The following is a 27,705-nucleotide window of genomic DNA, read 5'->3' as shown; positions in this document are numbered from 1 at the left end:
TTTAGTGTCTAATTTGACAAAAATATATTATTAAAATAAAAACTTTAAAAGTTACCTACTTAACATAAACATAACTAAAACAATTAAAAAAACTCTAAATCACTCTTAACTTGATTGAAATATAAGGTTAAGAAGAATAAAATAACTCTATATCTTAGAGTTACATTCCCTAATTAAAAATCTATAGCGATTGAACTTTAGAATTTTGTCACTAGGCCATAATTAACTATTAATTCAACAAAATTACTAGATCAATCTTTAATATATTTTTATATAAACTTCATGAATATTCATATTTAATATTTACAAACTCAGTTTATGGAAATGAAGCTCCGGAATTGTAATTTTTAGTACCACTAAATATCAGGTTGTTACACGCTCCACTATGCGAGCAAGCCTATGCGCAGTAAGGTATTAACACTACATTTTTAAAATAAAAATTAATTCATTTATTCCATGAACGAGACCATACAATCTGAGGAGAAAAAAATAAAGAAACAACAAATAACCGTCATTGGTAGTGAAGGACAAGTTTTGTCAATACAACAAAGGCTTTAGCCTTAACATGAATAGAACATTACAGCACGTTGACAATTGATTTTTTCATAACTCAAGTATGGCATATCTAGGTGGTTGCAAGCACCTATCATGATAAGGGAACTAGCCTTGAAAAGTCCAAAATGAGGGGCAAATCGGCCAAAGAACTAAGTGTCCACCAAACTTGAGAGGACGACGATAGAACCACTCCTAAAAGCTCTTGCAAAAGCAAACCCTCTTGAATAAATAAGACTATAACTTGTAGATGACAAGACAAGAAAATTTTCAACATTTTCATAAGAAAAAGAGAAGACTTATTAAACAATGGGAAACAACACAAAGCACATAAAACTTAAAGACAACACGTGCCCTAATTGACTTGTGAAATCATTTATTATTCCCCTCAAAATATAAATAGATCAATGAGCCAACGAAGAGCTAGCATTCGAGTACTTACAACCAACTTACTTTTTAAGAGAAATTGTTAGTGGCCGATGGAGGTTCAACCACGATAGTCATTGATATTTGTCCATCAGAGCCCACAAAGACAATAATGATGCCTACAAAATAGATCTATAAAATGAAGAGAGACAAAATATGTGGAGCGATTGAGAGAAAAAAAAAGGAAAATTGAGTTGGTCGGAGGAAGGAAAACTCGAGTGGCAACCAATTCGGAGGCCACCACCGTTGGTGAGCAGAATAAGGGAGAAGAAACAAGTGGTGATGGGGAAGGAAGAGGGAAAAGTACCAAAAATAGAATATTGAAAGTATACAAAAAATTCTTAGGGAATACCAAAAATATAAGGAAGTACCAAAAATTATGAGGAAATAAAAATTATTGGTTCGTTTTAAAATTTTTGCATTATTTATTTAACTTTCTATATTTTAAAATTTATTAATAGATATAATAACTTTTATTAGTATGCAAAATAATATTTTATACCAAAATTGATTTCTCATGTCAAAACTTAATTTTGAAAGCATATCATACTAAAAATTATGAGAAATTACAAATAATTATGAAATACAAAAATTACGAGATACAAAATTTTAAGAAAGTAAAAATGTATATGAAAAAGTACTAAAAATTATGAGAGAATACAAAGAAATCGTGAAGAAATATAAAATAAAATAAAATAAAAAAAGAGAGAAATTTTTGTTCTTTTCTTTTACCAAATTACCCCGTACTTTAGTATTAAAGGGGAGCTGACAGGAAGCTAACTGTAGGAGCTTTCCTACAAAATTCCCTATAACTTAAATTCATGCGAGGAAAGTTTTTTGAGAGAATATCTGCGAGATACGTCCTTTTGGCTTTATTAGATTTATAAGTTAGTCCCTATTTTTAATTTAATTTATCTATTGAAATTAGTTTATGTTTTATATGATTTGAATTATTTGGTAATACCCTTTCATGAAGCTTCAATTTATTGTATAATTTATTTAGCTTCACTGTGTTTTGTATAATTAATTTTGATTTTGATTTTGTTTGAGTTGAACTTTAAGTGATATGTTTTGTTAGTGAATTCTAACATAAGATTAGTTTGTGTTTTTCTATTTTAACTCATTCAAGATTTTAATTACATGCAAGTTGGTCCTCTCTAATCAATTTTAATTCAGTGAATCGAAAATTTATAATAATTTGCACTTTTAGTCCTATTTTTTTGAAGTTAGATTGGGTAGATGTTTAAATCAGCTTTTAACTCCTTCAAAATTTTAATTACGTGTAAGTTAGTGCAAGTTTTTATGAAGCAAGTTGGTTATATTTTCATAATTTACTTACAAATTTAAATTTAATTAAAATAAAAAATGTAAAACTTATTTAAATATACTGTTAAAATCATAAAGAAAATTTTAAACAATTTATTATTCGTTTAATTTATATAATAATTAATTCAAAATAATTATTTAAATTAAAAGCACTTTGTTATACACAATAGTTTAAAAACATATTACAAATAAAAATTTGGATGGTGATAATGGATTTAATAATGAAATAATATTTGTTATATCTGTCAATGGAGTTCTTAGACTCTACAAGAAGGGTTAGAAGCTTGACAAGTGTTACGTAGAGTATAGGAAAATATTAAGCAATAAATATTAAAAAAAAACATGTGATAATTTTTAAGGTTGCTTGTGAATATAAAAAGTACACTCCCAATTTACTAAATACTAACCTTAATTTTAATAATTAATTTAGGATAATAGTTATATATTTATTTAAAATTAAACATACATATTATTTTGTTTTAATTTCTTAATTTTTTTAAAAATACTTAATAGTATTTTATTTAATACGTAGATAATGTAATCGTTTCATTAAATTCCTCATCTTGAACAGAACATAATAGGGTTATACATATTGGTACATAATGAGCTGAAGTCCCTCTGAAGCGCACAACATCCAAAAACTTGTATGTAGCATGCATTACATCATTAACGAGGAACAGAGGAAGAAAAAAGAATGAAGTATCGTTGAAAATGCAGGTTAATTAAAGAGCATTGTAGATTAGAAAGAGAAAGGATTTTTTGTCACTAGTATTCACGAGATAATTAAACAAGGAAAAATGTTGATAGATGGATTGGGCAATTTGAATGAATGATATATAAAAACTGGTATGTCATGAATAGACCATGTACGTAGCTCTTACATTCGATTCCACGTACACCAATCTTTTGATTTGTTTTCAGCTATCAACATATTTGTCGATGCTAGCGGCCAAGGTGGACTTTGGCACAGCACCGATGATGCTCTCTTTCTTCTCCCCATTCTTGAAAAACAGCATGGTCGGGATGCTCCTTATCCCGAACTCCGTGGCGATGTTGGGGCTTTCATCAGTATTGAGCTTGTAACAAGCTATCTTTCCTGCATATTCTTTTGCTAAGTCTGCGATCACTGGCTCAATCATGCGGCAAGGTCCGCACCATGGTGCCCAAAACTCCACCAATACTGGGGTCTCACTCCCCAGCACAAGCTCTCCCCAGCTTGCTTCTGTCACCGCTTCAACTGCAAATGTGCAGAACCTTAATCAAATTCTGCCTATAACTTTATTTCCTACAAAATTTCATCATTCATGCCACTGTATGATAGTTGAGATATTTTTCTTTTAATTTAAACCTTTGGGATAATCAACCACCCAATTTAACATAGCAATAGAATCCTTTTCCTATGACCCATCAGGCCTCAATGCCTCATCCTCACTATTCCTTAAAAGTATAAAATTCAGGTCATTCATATTTCATACAATAACCAAATTACTTTAGGAATCTTATTGATAGGCAATGCATTTAACTTCGTATCTCTAATGCTTACTCTTTAATTTTAAGTACATACCATGGACGCTCAGCTACTGAGCTTGTTTACTTTAAAAACTTATACAGGACTTGCATAGCATTAAAGGCAACAATAAAACAATGTTTTAATTTATAAGAGATAGCTGCGTACCCTGATCAACAGCTTCACTAGCTTTGCAGATGAGCCTGGATTTTTGGCATCTGCCTTTGAATGAATGAACAAAAGATGAAGAGAATGACAGATTGGGTTTGTTGAACCCTCGAAATGTCGGCAAATGAATCTTCTCAACAGATGAAATTTGATGGCGGTAGCTTTGCATCACACAAGTTCTAGTGGTGCAAACTGAGCTCAATTGAAAACAGTTTTCCAAGGCCATCTTTAGCTCTTCCCTTGAAAGTCTCGCAAGGATCGATGATAGATGTTAAAGATATGGACCTTGCAGGGAGTGCCTTTTTTTTTTTTTTTTGTTCTTTGGAAATTTTTGGCTTGATATTTGTGAGGTGCTGGAGAGAGCTGAAACTGAAGTGGATAACGTTTAATATTTAGTGAATTGTTTACATTAGGCAAAAAGGGAAAAATAAATCATAAGGCAGTGGAGTGGTTTCCTTGGTTGACCACAAATTTCTCATCCATTAAGCATTCACAAAATGTAGGCCTTACGTACATTGGTTGGCCATCGGCCCCTCAGCTTGGTAGGGGCAGGTTAAACCCTAAACTGTGGGCTTCTCAACGGGTTCTAACTTTTGAGAATATCTAATTGAAGACCCAATCCTTAAATGGGAGCAAATATTTTATATGGATCAATATTATATTACAAGAAACAATCCCTATTAGTCCCTGAGATTTGACATCAGCACAAAAGAAGTGCATCTGGATCCTACACAAAATTATAGTTACAATGACCATACATAACTGAAATAAGCCAGGTACCCAGGAAAAAGGTAACATTAACATGATAATTCTACCTCCATGCTGAAGCAACAATCAAGCTTTTGTCTTCCCAACCAAAATGAAGTGCTCCTAAATCCTCCTTCAGCTTGTACCTGTCACAGTACTCCCTGATTAGCTTCCGGATCATATCGATCACATTTGGACTCATTGGACAAGAAGTGAAGCCAGCCATCGTCATCCTTGCCCTCCACTTTCCTGCAACTTCGTACCGCTCTATTCTTTCCTCTCCCTCACAAGCGACAATGTTGACTATGTCCCGTGCCAAGCACTGCCTTTCAACATTCATCCTGTCTTGACTCTCCCTTGGAAGTGTAACGTCCAGGGACTCGAAGACAGTGGAGTAGTAACTGTAGGCCTCAATGAACCTTGGGAAAAAGGGAGAGGTGTTTGTGTTCACATCTTGCTCAACGACAGTAACAAGTTTTGGATTTAAGCTCTTAACCATCCGAAGAAGCTGGTCTCGCTGATTTATTGTTGAAACACTCTCATCAGGCATGTGGTGCAGCTGAAATGCGAAGTTCACTACAAGTGCTTCTCCAGGCCGGCAATCCAACATAGATGGAGTGACAAGTGAAGTCCTTGAGGCAACAGCTTGAAACTCGAATGAAACGCCAAGTACTTCAGCTAGCTTCTCGAGTCTTAGTCCAATGATTTGAAGACCTCCGTTAAGACGTTGAACGGAGTCGGGATCATCAACCCCAGTTAACCTCAAGTGAGGTGGCTTACCAGGCAACTTAGCAATTGATTGAATCAGTGTAATATATTGGCTACCTTGATTTATATCGAAATCTATTATATGTACCCTCTTTTCAGCTTTAAATGCCTCTATAATTGCACCATTTGCTGCCATAAATCCGAATTTAAAACAAGGGCACACCTCAAAGAGGATTTGCATGGCTGCAAGCCTATCAGAAGAAGGGGGCTCTTTGCATCTTAAAGCTTTATAAAGATATTTTCCAGATGCAGCCACGCGAGCAGCAAGACCTTCAACCATGTAGGCTGCGATTCTCTGAGGAGGATCTCCATGAATCGACACCAGCTGGCGAAGCTCATTTATTATGGCTGAAGCTCCTTCAATGTTGCCTTCCGCGAGTACAGCAGCACACTCGATAAGCATTTGCTTAGGAGTCCTAGATGAAAAATGTGATGCCTCTTTGTTGCTGCTGATGCTACTGAGATTAGATTCTGAGGAAGATGACTCCTTTGGTGGTTCATGAATTGGTTCTGTCCGGACAGGACCGGACCATTCACCATCTATTTCCATGTTCAGACCAGTGCCAAACATATCACCTACATCAACATCATTATCACCAAGCAGATCTCTCTCCAGTTCTTGAAGCATCAGTTTCATCTTATCTGTATCATCGTCTAATGTATCTGCACTTTGAACTTCCAAGTAATCTGACAAAAGAAATCAAATTAAGAAAACATAAGAGTTCAATGGTTTCTGACCAGTTAAGGAGAAAACTGAAGTACCTCTTGGCTGGTAAGAAGAGACATCCTGCTGGCGAATTGAACTTTCTGAAACATCAGAACTAGATGGATGCATAAGCTCTTCCGAAGGAGAGCCAACAAACAACTTTTCATAGCTCTCACTGCTGTATGAATCAGTAATGCATCTAGGCTTATGCTTATCAGAGCCAAACATTTGAGTGGACAAGCCAGAACTGTCACCGCTACCCTGTACTGAATAGAGCTTTGTATTTCTACATGCTGTGATAGCTGGTTCTGTGGATGTTACTAAAGACATGGTTTCAACTCTCGGGATGGTCGTATTACAAAGTGAATCCTGAAGAAAAAATTGCTAGTGCAAGTTAAACAGTTGCTTATCTCATGTTCGTAGTAGGAGGAACCTAGTATGCCTGCTGATGGAAGACATGAAATAGAAGAATGCCTCTTCAAGTAAAACTGGCTATGAACTTGAATAGCTTATGAGTAACATAACATAATCCATGCTATGTGACTAATCATCGGCAGCAAGGTAAGAAGTTTCTGCATTCAAGACTAGGAACATCTTAAGGAGGAGCGAGATAATGAATTAATAGAACAAATTTGCCCATGATTTGGTAACATCATGAATGCACAAATAACAGAGAAGGTAAGAAAGTCTATGATGCTGGAAGTATATCCCCAGAATAAAGATTGGCAGTCTTTCAGGTAAAGATCCCTAGGCAAAGAACACTCTTTTGGGACAAACATAAATCCCAATAGGAACATAACCAAAAATGAAATTATGAATAAAGTCTAAAATCTAGTTTCTTACAAGGACCAAATTCCAAGAAAAGACTGTTATGATAGAAAATAGGCAGCATACAGGGAAAAAGCTAAACATTCAAATTCTGGGGTTATGGAAAACACATCAAGAGGATCATACTGTAGTTAATTTTAAGACGAGATGCGGATTCATATCATTTGAACAATAATCTAAAAGGGAAAAAGAAAATCAATGAAGATCAAGAGGTTCCAAGGCTTTTCTACTTCACCTGACAGATGAGAAAGGACTTTAGTGAAAGCAGCAAATACCATCATTTGTACAGTCAAATCCTGCAATTTAGCAGATAACTCTCAATATAAAGACGACCCTCCCAAGGGAGAAGAAAAGAAAGGCATTTGACCTTTGTGCTGAAGTAATTAAATACCTATCCAAAAGCAAATATGACTCCTTTATTGTTATTCTTTAATCATATATTAAAAGGAAAAATAACTTTAGAATATGAGGTTAGGTATGAATGAAATAACAAATCCCAACAAAGAAGTAGAAACAAAACAAAACTTGTAAGAAGAAAAAATAAAGAAACAAGACCCAGATAAGGAAATATTTAATTATATATACCACGGGTGATTGCAAAGGGTTTAAACTTTAAAGCTATCCCATCATATACACAACTTGGTGATTCGAGTTTAAGCTGAAATTTCGTTTTGGGATTCCGACTAACGTAGTTACTGAAGGCACGGGAGTAAAAAAAAAAGCTACCATATGCAAGAATCTGAAGATATGAATATTCTATGACCTCATTTTGAACAAGTAGAAGAAAGAAATTGGAATCTCGTGAAATCCGAAGTAGAGAGAAACTGACCTTAAAACTCCAAAAACTTGCATTTCTTTTGGTGGGGTTCTTAGTTTCTAAAGATAGAAACTTCTTGTCAACAACTCTGCATCCCTAAAAAGGGTTAAAACAAACACTTGTTATTTTCTTTGTATGCGTTTTAGTCTGCATGTTTATACCAACTTGTCTGACTCAGATAAGCATGGTGTGTTCCAATAGCACCATCACTTCTCATCACCCTATGTTATTTTTTTACCTAATTATAAAATTTAATTGGGGAGGGGAATGGGATTGTTGGCATTAAATTAAGAAATTGTTGAGATTATTAACTTTTTTTATTCATGAATTATAAATTATTTAATACTATTTTTACCTCAACGTTATTAATTGCTTACAAATGTTTGTTTTGAAATTTTTATATTTGTCAACATGAAATTTGTTTTATTTTATTTTAATATTAATTAGTACGTTGTCAATTATTTAATATTATTTTGTAAAATATTTTTATAATAAGGATGGTTAGACTTAATTTTGAATTTCTCTATTAAATTACCATAATTTAATAACAATTGAATACTATTTATATTAGTTACAAATTATAATTTGATAAACAGGAATTCTTTTAGAATTAATGTCACATTTATTTAGTTTTAAATTTTTAAATACCAATTAAAGATAACTTATTGACTTAAAAATTCATCAAACAATTGTTATGATTATTTAAAATTTTATATAATTATTCTATTATGTAATCATTTACTATTGTTTTATCCTAAATTTATTAAATTTTAAAACTTTCTGATAACAAATTTTACTAAAAGAATCCATTGATTAGAAAAAGTAACAGGCTTTACTTTCTATATTTAGTTCATTTGAAGTTAAATAAATTAATAAGAACCATATACGAAAATTTAATTAATTCTAATTAAATAAGTTAATAAAAAGTTATATGCTTAAATAGACAAATTTAATTAATTCTAAAATTAAATAAATGAATAAAAATCAATCTTAACCCCTCTTTGTTGATATATATATATATATATATATTTCTAGCTATGTTTGAATCTAAAGTTCAGATAGACATATTATTATAAAATCTCACTTAAAATAATAGTGTTAATGTTAATCACAATATTTTATATTTTTAAACATTACCTACACACTTAAAAATAAATAACTAGGCACATGATGATTGAGCTTTAGTTTAGTTGATACAATTACTATTGCAAAGAACCATTAAAATATAAGTTTGAACGCATTTAAAATATGTTTTTTTCTATTTAAAAGTTTGATAGAAATTATGAGTAAAATAGATATTGTATAAAACAAATAGTATCTATCCACTTTTTTTTCTTTCATAAACTACTGCTTTATCATATATTAATATATTTAATTATTTTCTTTTGTTAATTTATGATAAGGGATAAGACAACATTAAACTTGATCCTAAAACTTTTTTGGGTTTATACTTTATATTAATTCTTAAACTTAAAATTTTTCTTAATTTTAATCCATAAAATAAGGTAGCATTTTGATATTGTACCACTTCATCATCTACGTGTTATGCTATCTCTTATATCATAACTTTTATTTTATTATTATCTAGAACCCATTTTAATCTCTCTCTCATCCACATGTAATAGAACCCTTTTTTTCATGGGCTTATATGAAAAATAGGTATTCAAACTATGCAACTTTTCTCATTAACTTACCTAAAGTTTTAAATTTAATATTAATTAAAAGGGTGAGTATTTGATACCACTTTCGTTAACTCCTGTTAAGAAAACTTCTAAATTAATCAAATTATGGCACATAACATTTTTTTTTGTACAAGAAGAAGGAATAAACCACAGCTACACTAAGCGAGACCAAGCCATTCCAGAGTAGTCATCGTGCAATAAAAGGAGCACTTCATTCGACGATTGCATAAAAGTATATCTACCTAACGGTCTTGAGAACGCCATTAAAGCCAATCCATCAGCAACCCTATTGCCCTCTTTGAAGATATGTGCAATCCTAACCATCCAAGGAAGTTGGAGTAGGTTCTTGATGGCTCGCATACAACAAAATAGTATTGATCCGCTTCAATTGTTTGAATCACTTGGATCACTTTAGTACTGTCCATCTCAAGGATTACTCGTTCAAGCCCAAGATTCGAGGCTAATTGGAGACCTTTCAATGCAACCCAAAGTTTGGCGGTTATGATTGAACAACAACCAATATTCTTTGAAAAACCAGCAATCTAGCTCTCATGCTTGCCACAGATTAGTCCACCTGCTAACGCATTCCCAAATCCATTACAAACAGCACCATTCGTGTTCACCTTCAGCCATCCATCATCTGCCAGAATCAACTTTATTAACTTGCAAATTTTATAACTCTATGCCTCGACAGACTTACCAACCCATGATTGGAGGCCAGATAATACTCCCTCATGTGATAACTCTTCTCCGATAAACTTCCACTTTCTATGAAATCTGCGTTAAAAACATAATTGTTCCTTCTGAACTAAAGTTGCCAACAAATGAAGCCAAAAAGTGATTGTCAGTCAGTAGAATCACAAGAAAAATATTGAGGATTAGAGAGATTAATCTAAAATCACTTAGCCAACCCAATAGAGAAAAACTCCCATCTCTTTACAGCCTTGATTACCGAATGTCATGTTGCTATAGTTGGAGTACACATATGTAGTACATGATCAACGCTTTCAAATAGGCTTCCACATACCTTGCAACTTGCATCCGAGGTTAGTTGTCTTCTCACTCGGTTCTCATCAGGGATTTAAATTGCGGTCGCGGTCGCGTTTTCGGTCGCGTCGCGTTTGTCGCGGTCGCGGACATAACGGACGCTATTGCGGTCCTTCATGCGGTATCGCGGTCGTGAATTTTTCAAATTCGCACAACTTCTTGTAAAACATAGTAATTATAATTATAATTATAAAAGTCACTTTTAATGATTTTAGAGTGTTTTCTAACACTTATGAACCTTTATTAATATGACATGAGAACACAACTTTTATAATCATTAATTATTCTTATATTTATTTACTTAATTTTCTAAGAATGTTATATTAACTAATAACAAAGTAAAAAAAGAAATATTAAACATTTATCATATTTAATAAGTTTGAAAGTTTTATAAATAAAAGAATTGAGAATTCATACATGAGAGATGTCTTCAATATTTCTTGATGACTTTGAAGATAGTGAATATATAAATATGTTTTAAAAGGAAAAAGGAATAGATAAATTAATGAATAGATTCTCATTAATTATTCCTATTTCCTACCACTTATTCTCATCTCATTCTACTTTCATATATAATTTAACATGCTTGATTCTTCATTATCTTTTCATAAAATATACTTCATTCATTTATCTAAAGATATATATTATTTTAAATGTTTTAATATCATCAAAATTAAGAACAATAACAAAGGATTTCTTTAAAAAAAAACATACCTTACAAATAATGATAGTGGCACGATTTAGTTTTCACCAATTAGTGGAATGACGAGGAAGATCAAATCCTTCACCTTCACTTTGGGAGCGTTCTTGACTTGATTCTCTTGGCCTTTGTCCAAAAATATATCCAAAAAAAGCAACATTTTCACCTTGGTTTTCATTCAATTGATATGGAGGATATATTTGAGGAGGAGGATACATGAAAGGTGGAGGTGGGTGATACATTGGTGGAGGAGGATACATTTGAGGCTGGTATGGCACACCATAATTAGGAAATGGTGGATAATAACCATATGGTTGTGGATAACCATGTGAAGGTTGTTCTGGTGGATAAAAACCTTGAGTGCTAGTAGATGAATCACTATACCCAAGGTTACTAGAACTCGATCTCCTACCACTACCAGATGAAGAGCCTATAGAAGTATGCTTCTTGCCTTTTCCCTTTGATGGAGCTCTAGGTTCACTTCTATCTCTCCTAGGTTCAGGAAACATATTTCCATCAAACTCTAATCTGTCACGAAAATGTCCACCAGTGGTACCACCCCCATATTCTCCTCCATACTGACTAGAAGACCTAATTTCACCTCTATCACCACTATATCCGTCATCCTCATCAATTGGACTTAAACCACCACCATCGGGTCCATCGCCACTCTGACTTGGAGTTGAACTAGAACTTGAATGAGACAAAATTTGTTGTTGCGATTGATCAACATCCATTTCATCATCAGAGGTATCCACAGGCAACACACCGACATTTTCACCATCTAACAATGGATTCTCTTTCTCATGAAGCCATTCTGATAGTGGATCAACATCTTCAAAGATATAATCAAGGCCGATAGGATTAAAACTAGCATTTATATCATCAGTGCTCATTCTTTGTTGATGCCTCATCTTAAGCCTCATATTATAATAGGTAAACACTAGTTTTTCAAGTTTTTTATACTTTAACCTATTTCTTGCCTTGGTGTGAATATAACTAAATGTGCTCCAATTTCGTTCGCAATTTGATGCTGAAGTTGTTTGACTAAGCACTTTAATTGCTAATTTTTGTAATTCGGGAACACATGTGCCATATATCATCCACCACTCAGTTGCATAATATTATTTAAATTTCAAAATAACTTTAAAATGTACAATATAATTAAATAATATAAATTAAATTAAATAATTTAATTAACTGTTTACCCGGATTCATTTGCTTCCAAGCTCTTTGTGCTTGTGGAGTACCGAATGTCTCATGTTTATCTCTAAATAATAACAATCGCATAAATAAAAGATAGAGTAAAAATAAAATAAAATTCTATTTCAAATTATTTAACTAAGTTACAAATAATAGTAGTTGAATCTAACTTTGATTAACCATTCGACTTGAGTATCCATAGAAGGTTCTAATCTTTCAATTCTTGATCGTGTACCTTCTAATGTTTCTATTAATACATTCTCAGAATGCTCCACCCCAAATTGAAATTGAGGGTTGAGAAAATAACCTAAGTATAATTTATAAGAATATCATCAAATAATAATAATCTAAAGCTTAAAATAATAAAATATAAAAATAGTTCTTAATTATATGAAATATTTTATCTTACCAGCTGAATGCAAGTCGGAATGCATAAAATTCCATCTATTGTCAATAATCTTTTCATACTCTGTGAAATATCGACAATTTTGTTGAATTGCTCGTTTAGCCCTATCAACAGCCTCATAAATAAAGCCCATCGTTGGTTTTTCATCGCTATCCACAAGTCTCAATACTCTTACTAAGGGCTCATAAACTTTTATGAGGTCATTGGCTTTTTTCCAAAAATCTTTTCCCAAAACAATTTTTTTGGCTTCATAAGCAGGCCCTGACTTTTGCTTTCCCCATTTTGATTCTTTAAATTCCTATATATTCATAAGAAAAATTTTAAAATAATATAATTTAAATTATTTGGAACTAATAAAATCACTAAAGGTTACTATATTTTAGTAATTATATTAACTAATTATAAAATCTCGACCTTTGAATTAAACATTTCTCTCAAACCTTGCTTTTGTCTTGTTATCTCTTCAAGTTGAATGAAATGAGTTACAAATCGAGTAAGAGCGGTCAAGTATTTGTTTCCTTGTGTATACTTCTTCATCAAATCAACAGTCCAAATGTGATTGTATATAAAGCAAGTCACTTTCTTTGCCTCATCTAACACTTTTGCTACATCGGGCTTTTTCCCAATATCTTCAAGGCATAAATCTAAACAAAGGAGTGCACATGAGGTCCAATATAGATGTTGTCTTTTCAACATTAACTTTTTTCCAGCAGCTTTCATTGCTGCCTCATTATCAGTCACTATTTGGACAATGTAATTTTCTCCAATTTCTTCTACAACTGAATCTAACAAACGGTATTAGAATTCAGCATCTCTACTACGGACACTTGAGACATCTACCGATTTCCAAAAAATGGTTCCTTTACTGCAATAAACAAGGAAATTAATGATGTGCATTTGATTCAAACTGTTGGTCCAACCATCACACATTAGAGTTGCACCCAATTCTTTCCAATGAGTCTTTAGTACATTTACCCAATCATGAACTCGTTGATACTCTGACTCCAAATACACATCTGAAACCTCATAAGGTGTTGGGAGCTTTACACCTTGTCCAACTTCTGTTGCCACTTGAATTAAGTTATACAACCATGGAGAGCTTGCTAATTGAAAAGGAAGTCTTTCATATATTATAAATTTAAATACCGGTTCACCTATCTTCCTTCGAAAACTCTTTAAAAAAGAGTCATTGACCTTTGGTTGCTTTGAACTTTTGCTTCTAACCAATTCAGGTATAGCTCCCCTTAAGGTAAACTCAGACTCACCGAATAGATTTACTTGTTCTTTCTCTATTATGTTCTCTAGTGATCCATGAGAAGATCGCCTTCTTCATAAATGTTATCCCAACCACCAAGATTTCATCTCAATTCTTCCTTCTATGCCACTCGTGTTGTGATTGGATACTTTCTCGAGTTGCTTGCCTTATAGCAGAAACCTCATCAATGAATCCCTCATGCTCATCCTCCTCTTCTGTTAATTGAGATAAGAATTCATCTTTTCTCCTCTTTTTGTCTATTTTCTTTGTGTTGCTTTCTTTTAGTACATTCATCATACTTTCTCTAATGACACCTGTTAATAAAATAAAAATAATTCACACTTTATATTATTATCAATTATATATAATCTTTATTGATAATTTTACAATAACATTTAATAATAATAATAAAGTATCACATACCAGTAACATTAGGGCATGGTGCAACATTGCCGGTTTTATGAGCAATGTGCTCTTTAAATCGTGTTATTCCTCCTTTCACAACTTTACCACAAAGTTTACATACGATACTTCCTCTCGCATTTGGCACTGGAGTTCCAAAGTGCCAACCTATATCATTACTTGGTGCACCCTCCAATCCTTTAGTCGGGAACTCTTCACGTGGTGGCATGCTTTATTTTTATTTATATAAGAAACATAAAATTATATTTAGAAATATAAGCAACTCATTATTTATATTATCAACAATATAATACCAAAAAAGTAAACAAAATTTAAAGCTAAAGTAAAGACCTAATATTATAGAAATAAATAAATAAATATTGTGTAAAACAATTTAATAATAATAATAATAATAATGATGATGATGATGATGATGATGATGGTATTAATAATAAATAATAACAATAATAAAAATTTAAATAATAATTAATATTTTTTAGATATAGATCTAGGATAAAATCTCAAAAAATCACTCTATGTTGCGATTCAAGACATGCAAAAGTGTGATTCAAATAACGGATTTTTGAGATTTTTATCCCTAGATCTATATTCTACACAAAAAAGGGGTTTAAAATGTTTTGACGATTTCGACCACTGCTGCAACGCCATGGCTGATCACGGTGACCAATAACGCCACTATGGTCGATGGCCGATTCGGGTAACTACAGAGAAAAAGATAATTGAGAGAAAAAGGAAAAAATTATTTGAAGAATGGTCAAATGAAGATTCAAAAAATTTATTTAAATAGGTTTTCAAAACGACGCCTGCTTTGGGCAGCCACTGGCACTAAAACGACGCCTGCTTCGCCTAACCTGCACTTACCCGAACCCGCTTCCTAGGATCCACAGTGGTTTTAATGGAAGGGTTAATTTTGCTTTTAGCCCTTCCTATTTTTTATTATTTACAATCAAGCTTATTTCTTTTTTAATTTTGTCCTATAATTTATTTCAGATTTCAATTTGGTCCACCTTGAAGTCGTATGCTTTGAAGGATGGGGATTATTTCCCATTTGATCCATTTTTTTATTTGTGCATTCAATTTGGTCCTTTTTCGTTTTATTTATTTCGGATTTGCCGCAAATTTATGTTTTAAGTTCGATTTAGTCCCTTTTTTGTTATTTTGCTATTTTATTATTAAATTAATTAATTTAATATTACTATTACTATTATTATTTTTCCTTTTTTATTTTATTATTTATTTACTTGTTATTATTACCATATTATTAAAATTTAATTAGTTTTGCATTATTATTTCAATTATATTTCTTTTCATATTTATTTACCTAAATATTTTAAATACATTTATTTTATTATATCATTTTATTTATCTATATAGTATATCCTTTCATATAATTTTTAATTTTAAGATTTTTATTATTGTTATTATTATTATTAATACCACCACCATCATCATCATCATCATCATCATCATCATCATCATCATCATCATCATCATCATCATCATCATCATTATTATTATTATTATTATTATTATTATTATTACCATTATTATTATTATTATTATTATTATTATTATTATTAAATTGTTTTACACAATATTTATTTATTTATTTCTATAATATTAGGTCTTTACTTTAGCTTTAAATTTTGTTTACTTTTTTTGGTATTATATTGTTGATAATATAAATAATGAGTTGCTTATATTTCTAAATATAATTTTATGTTTCTTATATAAATAAAAATAAAGCATGCCACCACGTGAAGAGTTCCCGACTAATGCATTCCGACTTGCATTCAGCTGGTAAGATAAAATATTTCATATAATTAAGAACTATTTTTATATTTTATTATTTTAAGCTTTAGATTATTATTATTTGATGATATTCTTATAAATTATACTTAGGTTATTTTCTCAACCCTCAATTTCAATTTGGGGTGGAGCATTCTGAGAATGTATTAATAGAAACATTAGAAGGTACACGATCAGTAATTGAAAGATTAGAACCTTCTATGGATACTCAAGTCAGAATGGTTAATCAGGTTAGATTCAACTACTATTATTTGTAACTTAGTTAAATAATTTGAAATAGAATTTTTATTTTTATTTTTACTCTATCTTTTATTTATGCAGTTGTTATTATTTAGAGATAAACATGAGACATTCGGTACTCCACAAGCACAAAGAGCTTGGAAGCAAATGAATCCGGGTAAACAGTTAATTAAATTATTTAATTTAATTTATATTATTTAATTATATTGTTCATTTTAAAGTTATTTTGAAATTTAAATAATATTATGCAGCTGAGTGGTGGATGATATATGGCACATGTGTTCCCGAATTACAAAAATTAGCAATTAAAGTGCTTAGTCAAACAACTTCAGCATCAAATTGCGAACGAAATTGGAGCACATTTAGTTATATTCACACCAAGGCAAGAAATAGGTTAAAGTATAAAAACTTGAAAACTAGTGTTTACCTATTATAATATGAGGCTTAAGATGAGGCATCAACAAAGAATGAGCAACGATGATATAAATGCTAGTTTTAATCCTATCACCTTGATTATATCTTTGAAGATGTTGATCCACTATCGAATGGCTTCATGAGAAAGAGAATCCATTGTTAGATGGTGAAAATGTCGGTGTGTTGCTGTGGATACCTCGATGATGAAATGGATGTTGATCAATCGCAACAACAAATTTTGTCTCATTCAAGTTCTAGTTCAACTCCAAGTCGAGTGGCGATGGACCCGATGGTGGTGGTTTAAGTCCAATTGATGAGGATGACGGATATAGTGGTGATAGAGGTGAAATTAGGTCTTCTAGTCAAGATGGAGGAGAATATGGGGTGGTACCACTGGTGGACATTTTCGTGACTGATTAGAGTTTGATGGAAATATGTTTCCTGAACCTAGGAGAGATAGAAGTGAACCTAGAGCTCCATCAAAGGGAAAAGGCAAGAAGCATACTTCTATAGGCTCTTCATCCGGTAGTGGTAGGAGATCGAGTTCTAGTAACCTTGGGTATAGTGATTCATCTACTAGCACTCAAGGTTTTATCCACCGAACAACCTTCACATGGTTATCCACAACCATATGGTTATTATCCACCATTTCCTAATTATGGTGTGCCATACCACCTCAAATGTATCCTCCTCCACCAATGTATCACCCACCTCCACCTTTCATGTATCCTCCTCCTCAAATATATCCTCCATATCAATTGAATGAAAACCAAGGTGAAAATGTTGCTTTTTTTGGATATATTTTTGGACAAAGGCCAAGAGAATCAAGTCAAGAACGCTCCCAAAGTGAAGGTGAAGGATTTGATCTTCCTCGTCATTCCACTAATTGGTGAAAACTAAATCGTGCCACTATCATTATTTGTAAGGTATGTTTTTTTTTAAAGAAATCCTTTGTTATTGTTCTTAATTTTGATGATATTAAAACATTTAAAATAATATATATCTTTAGATAAATGAATGAAGTATATTTTATGAAAAGATAATGAAGAATCAAGCATGTTAAATTATATATGAAAGTAGAATGAGATGAGAATAAGTGGTAGGAAATAGGAATAATTAATGAGAATCTATTCATTAATTTATCTATTCCTTTTTCCTTTTGCAAAGATATTTATATCTTCACTATCTTCAAAGTTGTCAAGAAATATTGAAGACATCTCTCATGTATGAATTCTCAATTCTTTTATTTATAAAACTTTCAAACTTATTAAATATGATAAATTTTAATATTTCTTTTTTTATTTTGTTATTAGTTAATATAACATTCTTAGAAAATTCGTAAATAAATATAAGAATAATTAATGATTATAAAAGTTGTGTTCTCATGTCATATTAATAAAGGTTCATAAGTGTTAGAAAACACTCTAAAAATCATTAAAAGTGACTTTTTATAATTATAATTATAATTACTATGTTTTACAGTAAGTTGTGCGAATTTGAAAAAAATTCACGACCGCGATACCCGCAGTGACCGCAATAGCGTCCGTTATGTCCGTGACCGCGACAAACGCGACGCGATCGAAAACGCGACCGCGACCGCAATTTAAATCCCTGCATGCAGGTTAGTTTTCTACTTACTTGATCTTGATCTATTGCTTTGCTTGCTGTCCGTGCCTTGTGGTTGTGTTTTTTCACTTGCCGAATTATGGAGAATGAAGAAATATATTTTGCCTTTTCGTTTGCTTGTGTTGTGACTTGTGAGTGAGTTTTTAATCTGACTTTCAGTCTTTTTTACTTTACTTTATTTTACTTTGTTTTGATTGAAAGTTTGAAACTTGACCGATTTTGCAGGTTGGGAGGGAATATATTCCCTTGCCTTTTGTTTTATTATAAAGTACATACATTGATTCAATCTTTTTTTCTCACTTTTCACTATTCACCTCCATCTACAGCACTTGATTTTTTGTTTTTAATTTACGGAAACGGAAAATAACGGGAATAGCGGCCCGTTATTGCCGCAATTGTCCGTTATCCGTTAAATTGCGGCCGCTATCCACCGTTATCGGTGTGAATCCGCTTCCCTCCGTTATTTTCAGCAATAGCGGTTTCGGTCGGCGGCGCTACCGCTATATAACGGCCGCTATTCTGAAAACGTTCCGTTATTTGAATCCCTGGTTCTCATTCATAAGGATCCTATTTAAAAAATCCAGCCAGAGAAAAACACGTACCTTTTGAGGTCCCGGATTATGCCAAATACTACCCTTTCTAGCCATTTCCATTCCGTAGTTAGTGGAGTAGGCAGAACGAACGAAGCAGACCTCTTCTCATGTCGCCATCCAATAAAGTCATCCACATCCTAAGCTGATGGAGGTTTATAAGCAGAAATGCTCAAAAGAACCTGGGATGGCAAACCAAGCAAATCACAGACCAATTCCACTCCCCACTCGGCATAGTAGGGATATTTTCAGATTGTGTGCACACATTAATAAGTGGTCCCCAATCTTTAACCCAGTAATCTCTCCAAAAATCCACATACGAGCCATTTCAACATTCCATATAATACCATCGCAGATATGACTCCATGCGTGACCTGTCCCCTTCTATAATCATGACGCATTTCTGGCAAATAAAACAGCAGGTAGGTGACCTTTCCTTTTATATTTCAATCTCAACACTTGAACCTAAAATTGCTTAGGGTTCTTGATAATATTAAAACCAATCTTTATGAGGAAAGCATTGTTGAGGTATTCGAGCTTCGTGAAACCAATGCCCCCTTGTTTTGTGTCTTTGCAAATATCATCCTACTTAACCAGATTAAGCCCTTTTATTTTCCTCCGTGTTCCCCCATACAAAATTACAAATGATCTTCTTTATTTCAGAGCAAACTCCCCTCGGAATAATTGCCAATTGCATAGCATAAATAGCATAAATATTTAAAATTAACATTAAATAAAAGGGTGAGTATTTGGTACATTGGCAGTATACTTTGTAGTTTTAAAAAAATTGACATGTGCCTATTTTTTAAATATTTTACTATATCCCTATGGATCATTTGTCAACCCCTTGACTCCACTTATGGGGTTAAACCTTTCCACATCAAGTGTACCAAATAATTATCATTTCTTTTTTGCTATTTTATTTTCTATTTGATTACATAATATGGAAAATGGGAGTTTGTTTTAATGGGGTTTATTTTAATATTGAAAATGATGTTTGTTTTAATGGGAGAAATTCGGAATAGAATTTATTTCAAAACTTTGTAATTTTTTTTGTAAAGAAGATGAAGATGGGGAACATGAAGATGGAAGGAGAAAGATTGAGAGATGATATTTTATTGAATATTAATTTTAATTATTTTAATTTAATTAAAAATATTATGTGTTTAGAAATTTTTTTATCGGAGAGTTAATAGTTGATACTTAAAGTGATAATGAAATAAAATTTGAAATATCTATTTTAATAAAAAAACGTTAAATATTCAAATAAAAAATTGAATAGTATTAAATCTTTATTTTTCATATAACCCCTTGAACTATATTTCTTAAAAAATCCATCCGATAGAATTACCCATATATTCACTAAAATAATGGATGTCCATACACGTTAGATCGTTAAATTAAATTTTTTATGTGTTTGCTTCGCCTTTCCAAAACGCGTGAATAGATAGGAAGACGAATAAGGCCTCGGGAAATTACTTATTTTACATCTTCGTTCTTAATTCATTGTGACCGAAAAACACGTCGAAAGTGGTAACTATGGAAACATGAGAAACAGTCAACTTCACAGTAAATAGGTTGTATTTTATTGTATTTTAGAATTGAGTATACTTCATCACAAACCTATTCAATTATATAAGACCAATACCTCACTCCCCAAATTATGTAATTGGATAGGTTGTTAGAAGTTATCTCCCAATTTTGTAATTTGGTGTAGATATGGGTCCTAGCATCCACTTGAGTGTTCACTTTCTCACTCCCCAAATTATGTACTTGGATAGGTTTTTGAAAGTGCCTCCCTAACAGTAAATAGTCCAATGAATTGCATCATCAACAATAATTATAGTGCATCCTTTTCTCTCCTAAACCAACAAAAAATAATGTCAAATTCATGATGATTAGAGACGACACACGATTCAGCTCATTCCTTCCTTAATGAATCCGTATCCTTTTGCTTTTACTAGCAAGCCATTCTGCATAGTTTAACAGATCTTTTGCTTGTCTAATTACTGTAACCGAACTTGGAGAAATCTTGTCAAACAAAACTCTATTCCTATGGCACCAAATCAACCACAATTTATACGTCAATTTAGGCCCTTTTCAACACTTAATCTACTCAAGTATTTATAGCTTTATTTAGTACTTTTTAGTAATTATTAGATTTTTCTTTAGAATTTTTTTTATGCATTTGAGTACTTTTTGAGATCAAGATGACAAAATCATGCCTTTGGAAATTTATCGACTAACTTGAGCTAGTACAAAAAGTGATAAAGGCCAAAACTTGAAGAAATGTTGCCATTGGTGTCACAACATCAAAGTCTTCTATCACCACGAGGACTTAAACTTCAACAAAATCACACTACAAGTAGATTGTTGATGGAGTCGCGACATCAACCTTAGGAACGCGACATTGAGCCATCAATGTCACAACATTGTGGGCAATCACTAGGTTTGAGGAGTCCAATTCATCCAAAGGTGCAAGTTGCGACATTGGAGATCATGGTCATGACACTAAAGCTAGCAAACATCCATGGGAGTAGACTGTTTAGGTTACTACGACATTAAAGTTTGGGTGTTGCAATATCGAAGCTCAACGAGGCAAGTTTTGCAAGGGGCATTTCTCAATCAATTCAAGCCTAAGTTAACTGCTAAATAGGGACGTTTTTATCCATTTTAGGTTAACTTTTGTCAAAACATTTTTTTTGGAGAGCTTTTTTCATTAGAGTAATTTTTAGGGTTTAGTTTCTACTTGTTTTTAGATATAAATTTCTGCACTTTTCTTTTGGCACTCAAAGGTACCGTGACCATTTATATCCTTTGATTTTTACACCCAAGTTCAATAGATTTTAGATTTATTTCTTAATCCAAACTTGCAATTGAATAATCAGGGTTGTGGATTTCGTGTTTACGCTTCATTTCAACGACCAAATCGAGGACTTCATTGAGATTTCTGAACATTTTCTAAACTCTATTATTTTTGTGTGATTTAAATCTTTAAATTAATATGAAAATGAAGGGGTTTTGTTTGATAAATATGGGCATGGACTAATTTTCTATTGTGGTTGATTAATCGAAATGTTAATTAATTAATCTAAGGTTTAAGGGCTAATTGAATAAATAGAGGAACCTAGAATTGACAACTCTATGTGAATAATTAGATAAGTAAGATCAATAGGAGACGTTTAGTATATATTAATAGTTCCTATTTAGTCTAAGTGGTATTGAGAGATTAATGGACTAAATTGTTTAATTGGTTAAATTAGTGATTGATAGGTAAAATTAAACCGATTAGAAAATTTATCAATTTGGCTCCCTAATCCTAGAATTAGTTATTAACATGGACATTGATCAACTACTACATTATTCTCTGATTATTTCAATTATAATTTTGGTACATTTACAATTCAATCCTTTAGTTAATACATTAGTTTAATTCGACAAGTTCATGGTTTGTAGTACCAGGCTTTTTAGATATTAAAAAAATTATAAAACTAGTTCAATTGGCTTAATTAATTTTTTAATTCAATTTAACCGATTTTGTTACCTTACTTTAAACTTGTATACTGATCCGTTCTTGATCCAATCAACCGGTCCAATTTAGTTTCAACAGCCATGGTCTTAAATTAATTCTAATCACCTCAATTCTTAAGCTTATTTATTTAAAATTTAGTAATATACCATTTTTGTATAAGAGGTAAACAGTAAGGATTATTTAATGATTAAATTTAAAATTGATGTCCACTTGTTATTCAATTTGCTAAACTGAACCTCTATTATTAATTTTTAATATGAAAATGAATAAAAAAAAATGAAGTTGTGATAAGAATGAGTGGGGTCCTAATCACATTATCCATTTCCTATGTTACAACTCAGAAAGGGATAAGAAGACTTAGTATTAGTATGTTAGCAACTTGGAATTTTGTACTAATTAATGGCCTACTTTACTTCCTCTTAACAACTAATCCCATTTTATTTAGTTTTAATCACTTGTGGCAGCCATCATGCCCATCAATTTAGGCAATCTTTTATCTATATCCAATTATGAAAATATCATTTTATTTTTTCTGCTACCTAATTATTAAAAATTAACGCATATTATCCCACATCACATTATTACCTTTGAAAAACTAAACTTACCAATGCCTAACTGGGCTTCCACTCCTTGTATATTCTTCAGATTTTTCCAATTGCTCCTCCATATTTAATTCCAATAATTTAGTCTCTATACTTATTTGATCTAAATTAAAATTAAAGTCCAATTGGTAACTTTTTAATTCACTTCTGCTAATTTTGAGTATGTGTTATCACTTCATCTTCTAATTTTTAAATCAAACATTTGAATATTAAAATATCACATATTCGAATTGATTGGACATATAATACAATATTATTAATTGAACTTTAATTTTCACCGATGTTGATACAAGTGTTCAATAAGGAGGAGACAAGTTGGAGAGGGTGGTGGTGCTAAGGAGGGTTGGTTCACTTAAGTAGTCGAAGAGCCGAAATAGAGAATAAGTTAAAGAGGAATAAGGAAGCAAGGAAGACTTAATGCAGGTAAAGGCTTAAGGTTGTTGAAAGGGAAGGTCATTCCTTCATCGTCTTGGAGGGTATTTATAAGGTGAAGGACCCCTGGCTGGTAGTGCCACGTCACCTACAATACGAGTGTTGGACTACTCGTGTGGTCGACCAAGTGGCAGGCCAGTTGTCCTCATACATGGTATTGTTCTAATATTCCTTTGGCTGAGGTAGTACAAGGTTAAGCCCTAGTGGCTCATTGGTGGTCTCCTCTTGGAGGTGAGTGCATTCTCGCTAGAAGCGAGTGGCTAAGATGATGATACTTCTAGGTGGCTGGTCACCCCATGACCAACTAGGTGCTGTAAGACGATGGACCATTTGAGTACTCCTCAAGTGAGGAGCTAAGTGATGTAAGGCAGAGGGTCGTTCATAGATATCTCTCAAGTACCTTCTTATGGTGCCACACGTCCCTCTCGAATTGGGAGTATAACAATATCATATAAGTGATGGACTAAATTTTTGGAAATAAAAAATGCTAGACTAACTTTCCTGACATTACCATAGACAAAATAAAATGACAATCACAAAGTGCTAAATGAAGAAAAAAATATGCTAGATACCATTATTATAAATTCAGAAAAAGGTATTAGGTGCATTTAAAAATCAATTATTTATTACATATGACATATAATAGTTAGATAAACAATTATACATTTTAACAATTTATTAAATTTCTTATTAAAGTTTTTAATACTTACCGTTTTTCCTTAAATATTTTCTCTTAAAAGAATATATCTTTTCGTGATCATGATTAAGGATTTTTTTAATTATTCTGTTAGGACTCTTTTTCTCATTTAGAGTGTGCTTGGGGATTTTTTTTTTCAAAAATAATATTAAAAAATGATTAAATACAAAAATTAAGTGACAAACAAATTAATTTCGAAAATGGTATGTTTCTTACAGCATTTTTTGGTGTCGTCATTGTGTCAGGTGGCACCAGCCTACTTTTCCCCCAATTATGCTTTAATAATTTCCTCTAAAAAAACCATTTTTTAGTGGTGTCGCTTGACACAATGGTGATATCGGGCTAAAGTGTGATAAACCAATATATTTAGGGACGTGATGAAGCAATTGTCCTTTTCAGATTGGCTAGAAAAAGGGGTGTTGCCTAACAGTGTGACGACACCAAATTAAAAGGAAATTTTGTTACGGATATATTTGGGTAATTTAAATAAGAATTTTATATAAATTTTTATTTTTTATTTTTTTTAATAAAATAAAATGAGAAGGATTTATTTTTGTTATTCTTATTTTTTTAAGAGCTATTTAAATTTAATTTCAAAAGAGGATAGACCTAACATGCAAATAGACCAAAAGTTAAAAACCATTTAATTTGGTGTCGCCACACTATTAGCGACACCCTTTTTTCAGCCAATCTAAAAAGGGTAATTACTTCATCAGATCCCTGAACATTTTAGTTTATTACACATCAGTTCCATGTTGCCATTGTATCAGATGATATCACTAAAAAAATATTTTTTTAAAGGTAATGATTAAAGCATGATTAAGGGAAAAGTAGGTTGGTGTGCCTAACATAGTGGTGGCACTAACAAATATTGTAGCAAGCATATTATTTTCATAATTAATCTATTCCCCACTCTATTTTTTATTTAAATTTTTAGTATTATTTTTGAAAAAAAAAACTGTGTGTTTAGTTAAGTAGAAAAGTGGAGAGATAAAATGTGTGGATGAATGAAATGAGAGAATGGAAAAATGGAAATAAAATAAATTTTGAGTGTACTTAGTGGGAAAAAAAACTGACAAAGGAAGAACAATTCACAAGCCCATGAGCCTGAAACTAAACCCATTTTAGACTATCTTACTAAATTTATAATATGCTAAATGGCCCAAAGGAAACTATAACAATCTAAATTAATTATAATTAAAAATTAAAATAGATAGTTAACACTTAAAAGTAATCGCATTTATAGTTATTGGGCTATATAAATCTTAAAAACAGAAAAAAATTAACAAGTAAAGCTATTTAAGGGATGAGAAAAATATTAGAGAGGTCTTAGTTAAAAGAGTAATGTAATAATTAATTCATTTTAAAGGAAAAAAAACTAAAATTTATAGTACAGAAAGCACAAAGAATTTGAGATTAACTACATTTAGCTTTATTTTAACAAATTTTGTTGTGTTCGCATAAAAATTGTTAAAAGCAAGTAATTATTTGATAAATAGATTTAGAATTTGACAAGTGTATGGATAGTAAAAATTAAAAATAATAATTATATAAATAAATATGACACTTGTCATACCCTTAATTTATTTGTGAAATTCAAAATTTTCACTAACGGTGTTACCTATAATTATATATTAAAATATAAACTATTTAATATATTGTTAGTGAAAATTTTAATTCCATAAATAAATTTCTATTATTACCACCTATTTTAAGGGTTAATATTTGGTACATATAATTTTTTTATTTTATAAGTAATTTTAAAATTACCTTTGCTTTTTTCAAAATATTTTACTATATTATTATAAGATACTTAAAATCTCCATTAACAATGTACCAAATATTATATTTTTAATACATAAATTTTTATTTTTATTACGAATAAAACCCAAACCTTTTTTTTAGAGGACAACGAGTAGTGATGAGATTGAAATTGATGGGGAATAGCAACTAGTCAACTTCGTTTTATTACGCTACCAGCTTAGTTTTATCATTGATTGATCACTTTAAGTAGGTTTTTTTTTTTTTTTAGTTGCACACATTATTCATTTTGAATAAATGAAAAATATCTAGAGAGATGATTTAGGTTTTTGGCCAAAAAAGAAAATTGTAAATTTTTTATTTCCCTCCTACGATAGTTCTCGATCTTTTGGAAATTGATAAGATAGAGGGTATTTTTTTTAGAATATTTTATGTAATTAATTGATAATATTTTATATTCACCAAAATTAAAAAATACTTTTATTTATTGAAGAAAAATAAAATTGAAGGAGAAATATGTGGGGATAATAAAAGAATGACGGGTGAATAGTAGTGAAACAAAGTGACCTTCATTGAAGTATAATAAACATATTAGATTATTTGACATCTATGAGATTAGATTACATGAATGTCATCAATCATTAGAAAATAATAAAACTGGATTATGTCACCCATTATTTAGGTGAAGCAAAACATTTTATATAAAATTATTTTTCTTTTTCTTTTTAAATTTAATCAAGAATTGATCATTGGTAGAGTGGTAAAACAAATTTGTGCTTAAATCTTATCATTAAAGAAGCATTTGATTCTTAGATATATTCTTTAATTCTTTTATTTAAAAACATGAAAATATAAAATTATTATCGTAATAATATTAGTTATTATTTAAAAGAAAAGGATAAATGAATTTTTCTTAAGGTTTGAATAATTTGTGACACCAGCACAAATAACATAAATAACAACATATCAAATATCTTTATTTTCCTTAATGTTGTTGTATTTATTTTTTATTTAAATAAATAATTATTTTAATAAAAATAATATTTTAAATAAGTAATTAATCTTTAACGTATAATAATATATTTAAAATTAATTTGAACTAAGGAATAGTAATGGCTAAATAATCATATAAAATTGTTTTAAATTAATAATAATATAAAATTCTGTTAAATAATTATATAGTTATATTGAAAAAATAGTTATAAATAAGAAAATAAGTAATAAAAAATCTTACAAATTGCAGAGACAATTTTATCCCTATACTTTAATTATATAAAAGGGTAAAGAGGAGGAAACCACCGATACCATACGATTATTTTTGGGTTATTTTTTATTTGCTTTATTATTAATTAAGATTGGGTGTATATATAAAGATTTATTGTGACGCTTTAATTCGAAATATGGTATAACTGTAATATGATTTGCCTGCATATGAACATGG

General features: G+C 31.2%; 4 protein-coding genes across 4 annotated transcripts; all 4 read right to left on the bottom strand.

Annotated features, from left to right (window-relative positions):
• Nucleotides 1-3,022: 3,022 nt before the first annotated feature.
• Nucleotides 3,023-4,368, bottom strand: LOC105769770 (thioredoxin M-type, chloroplastic). The gene is made up of 2 exons (XM_012590629.2): nucleotides 3,980-4,368; nucleotides 3,023-3,541 (listed from the first exon to the last, which is right to left on the bottom strand). Exons 1-2 carry the CDS (start codon nucleotides 4,203-4,205, stop codon nucleotides 3,222-3,224), a joined length of 546 nt encoding a protein of 181 aa, XP_012446083.1. The 5' UTR covers nucleotides 4,206-4,368; the 3' UTR covers nucleotides 3,023-3,221.
• Nucleotides 4,369-4,601: 233 nt separating this feature from the next.
• On the bottom strand, nucleotides 4,602-7,814 carry LOC105769768 (scarecrow-like protein 1). Its single transcript, XM_012590628.2, has 4 exons — nucleotides 7,614-7,814; nucleotides 7,264-7,324; nucleotides 6,257-6,569; nucleotides 4,602-6,181 (listed from the first exon to the last, which is right to left on the bottom strand). Exons 3-4 carry the CDS (start codon nucleotides 6,528-6,530, stop codon nucleotides 4,791-4,793), a joined length of 1,665 nt encoding a protein of 554 aa, XP_012446082.1. The 5' UTR covers nucleotides 6,531-6,569; nucleotides 7,264-7,324; nucleotides 7,614-7,814; the 3' UTR covers nucleotides 4,602-4,790.
• A 3,507-nt stretch (nucleotides 7,815-11,321) lies between these two features.
• On the bottom strand, nucleotides 11,322-12,200 carry LOC105785124 (polyadenylation factor subunit 2-like). The gene has a single exon (XM_012611063.2). The coding sequence runs from the start codon at nucleotides 12,198-12,200 to the stop codon at nucleotides 11,322-11,324; it is 879 nt and encodes a 292-aa protein (XP_012466517.2).
• Nucleotides 12,201-14,246: 2,046 nt separating this feature from the next.
• On the bottom strand, nucleotides 14,247-14,778 carry LOC128041000 (uncharacterized). Its single transcript, XM_052630253.1, has 2 exons — nucleotides 14,562-14,778; nucleotides 14,247-14,452 (listed from the first exon to the last, which is right to left on the bottom strand). Exons 1-2 carry the CDS (start codon nucleotides 14,767-14,769, stop codon nucleotides 14,247-14,249), a joined length of 414 nt encoding a protein of 137 aa, XP_052486213.1. The 5' UTR covers nucleotides 14,770-14,778.
• Between the last annotated feature and the right edge of the window lie 12,927 nt (nucleotides 14,779-27,705).

The sequence above is a fragment of the Gossypium raimondii genome, chromosome 5, assembly GCF_025698545.1.
Source record: "Gossypium raimondii isolate GPD5lz chromosome 5, ASM2569854v1, whole genome shotgun sequence".
NCBI classification, from domain to species: Eukaryota; Viridiplantae; Streptophyta; class Magnoliopsida; order Malvales; family Malvaceae; genus Gossypium; species Gossypium raimondii.
Note: the sequence above shows the minus strand (reverse complement) of the source record. Positions and strands in the feature narration are given on the sequence as shown.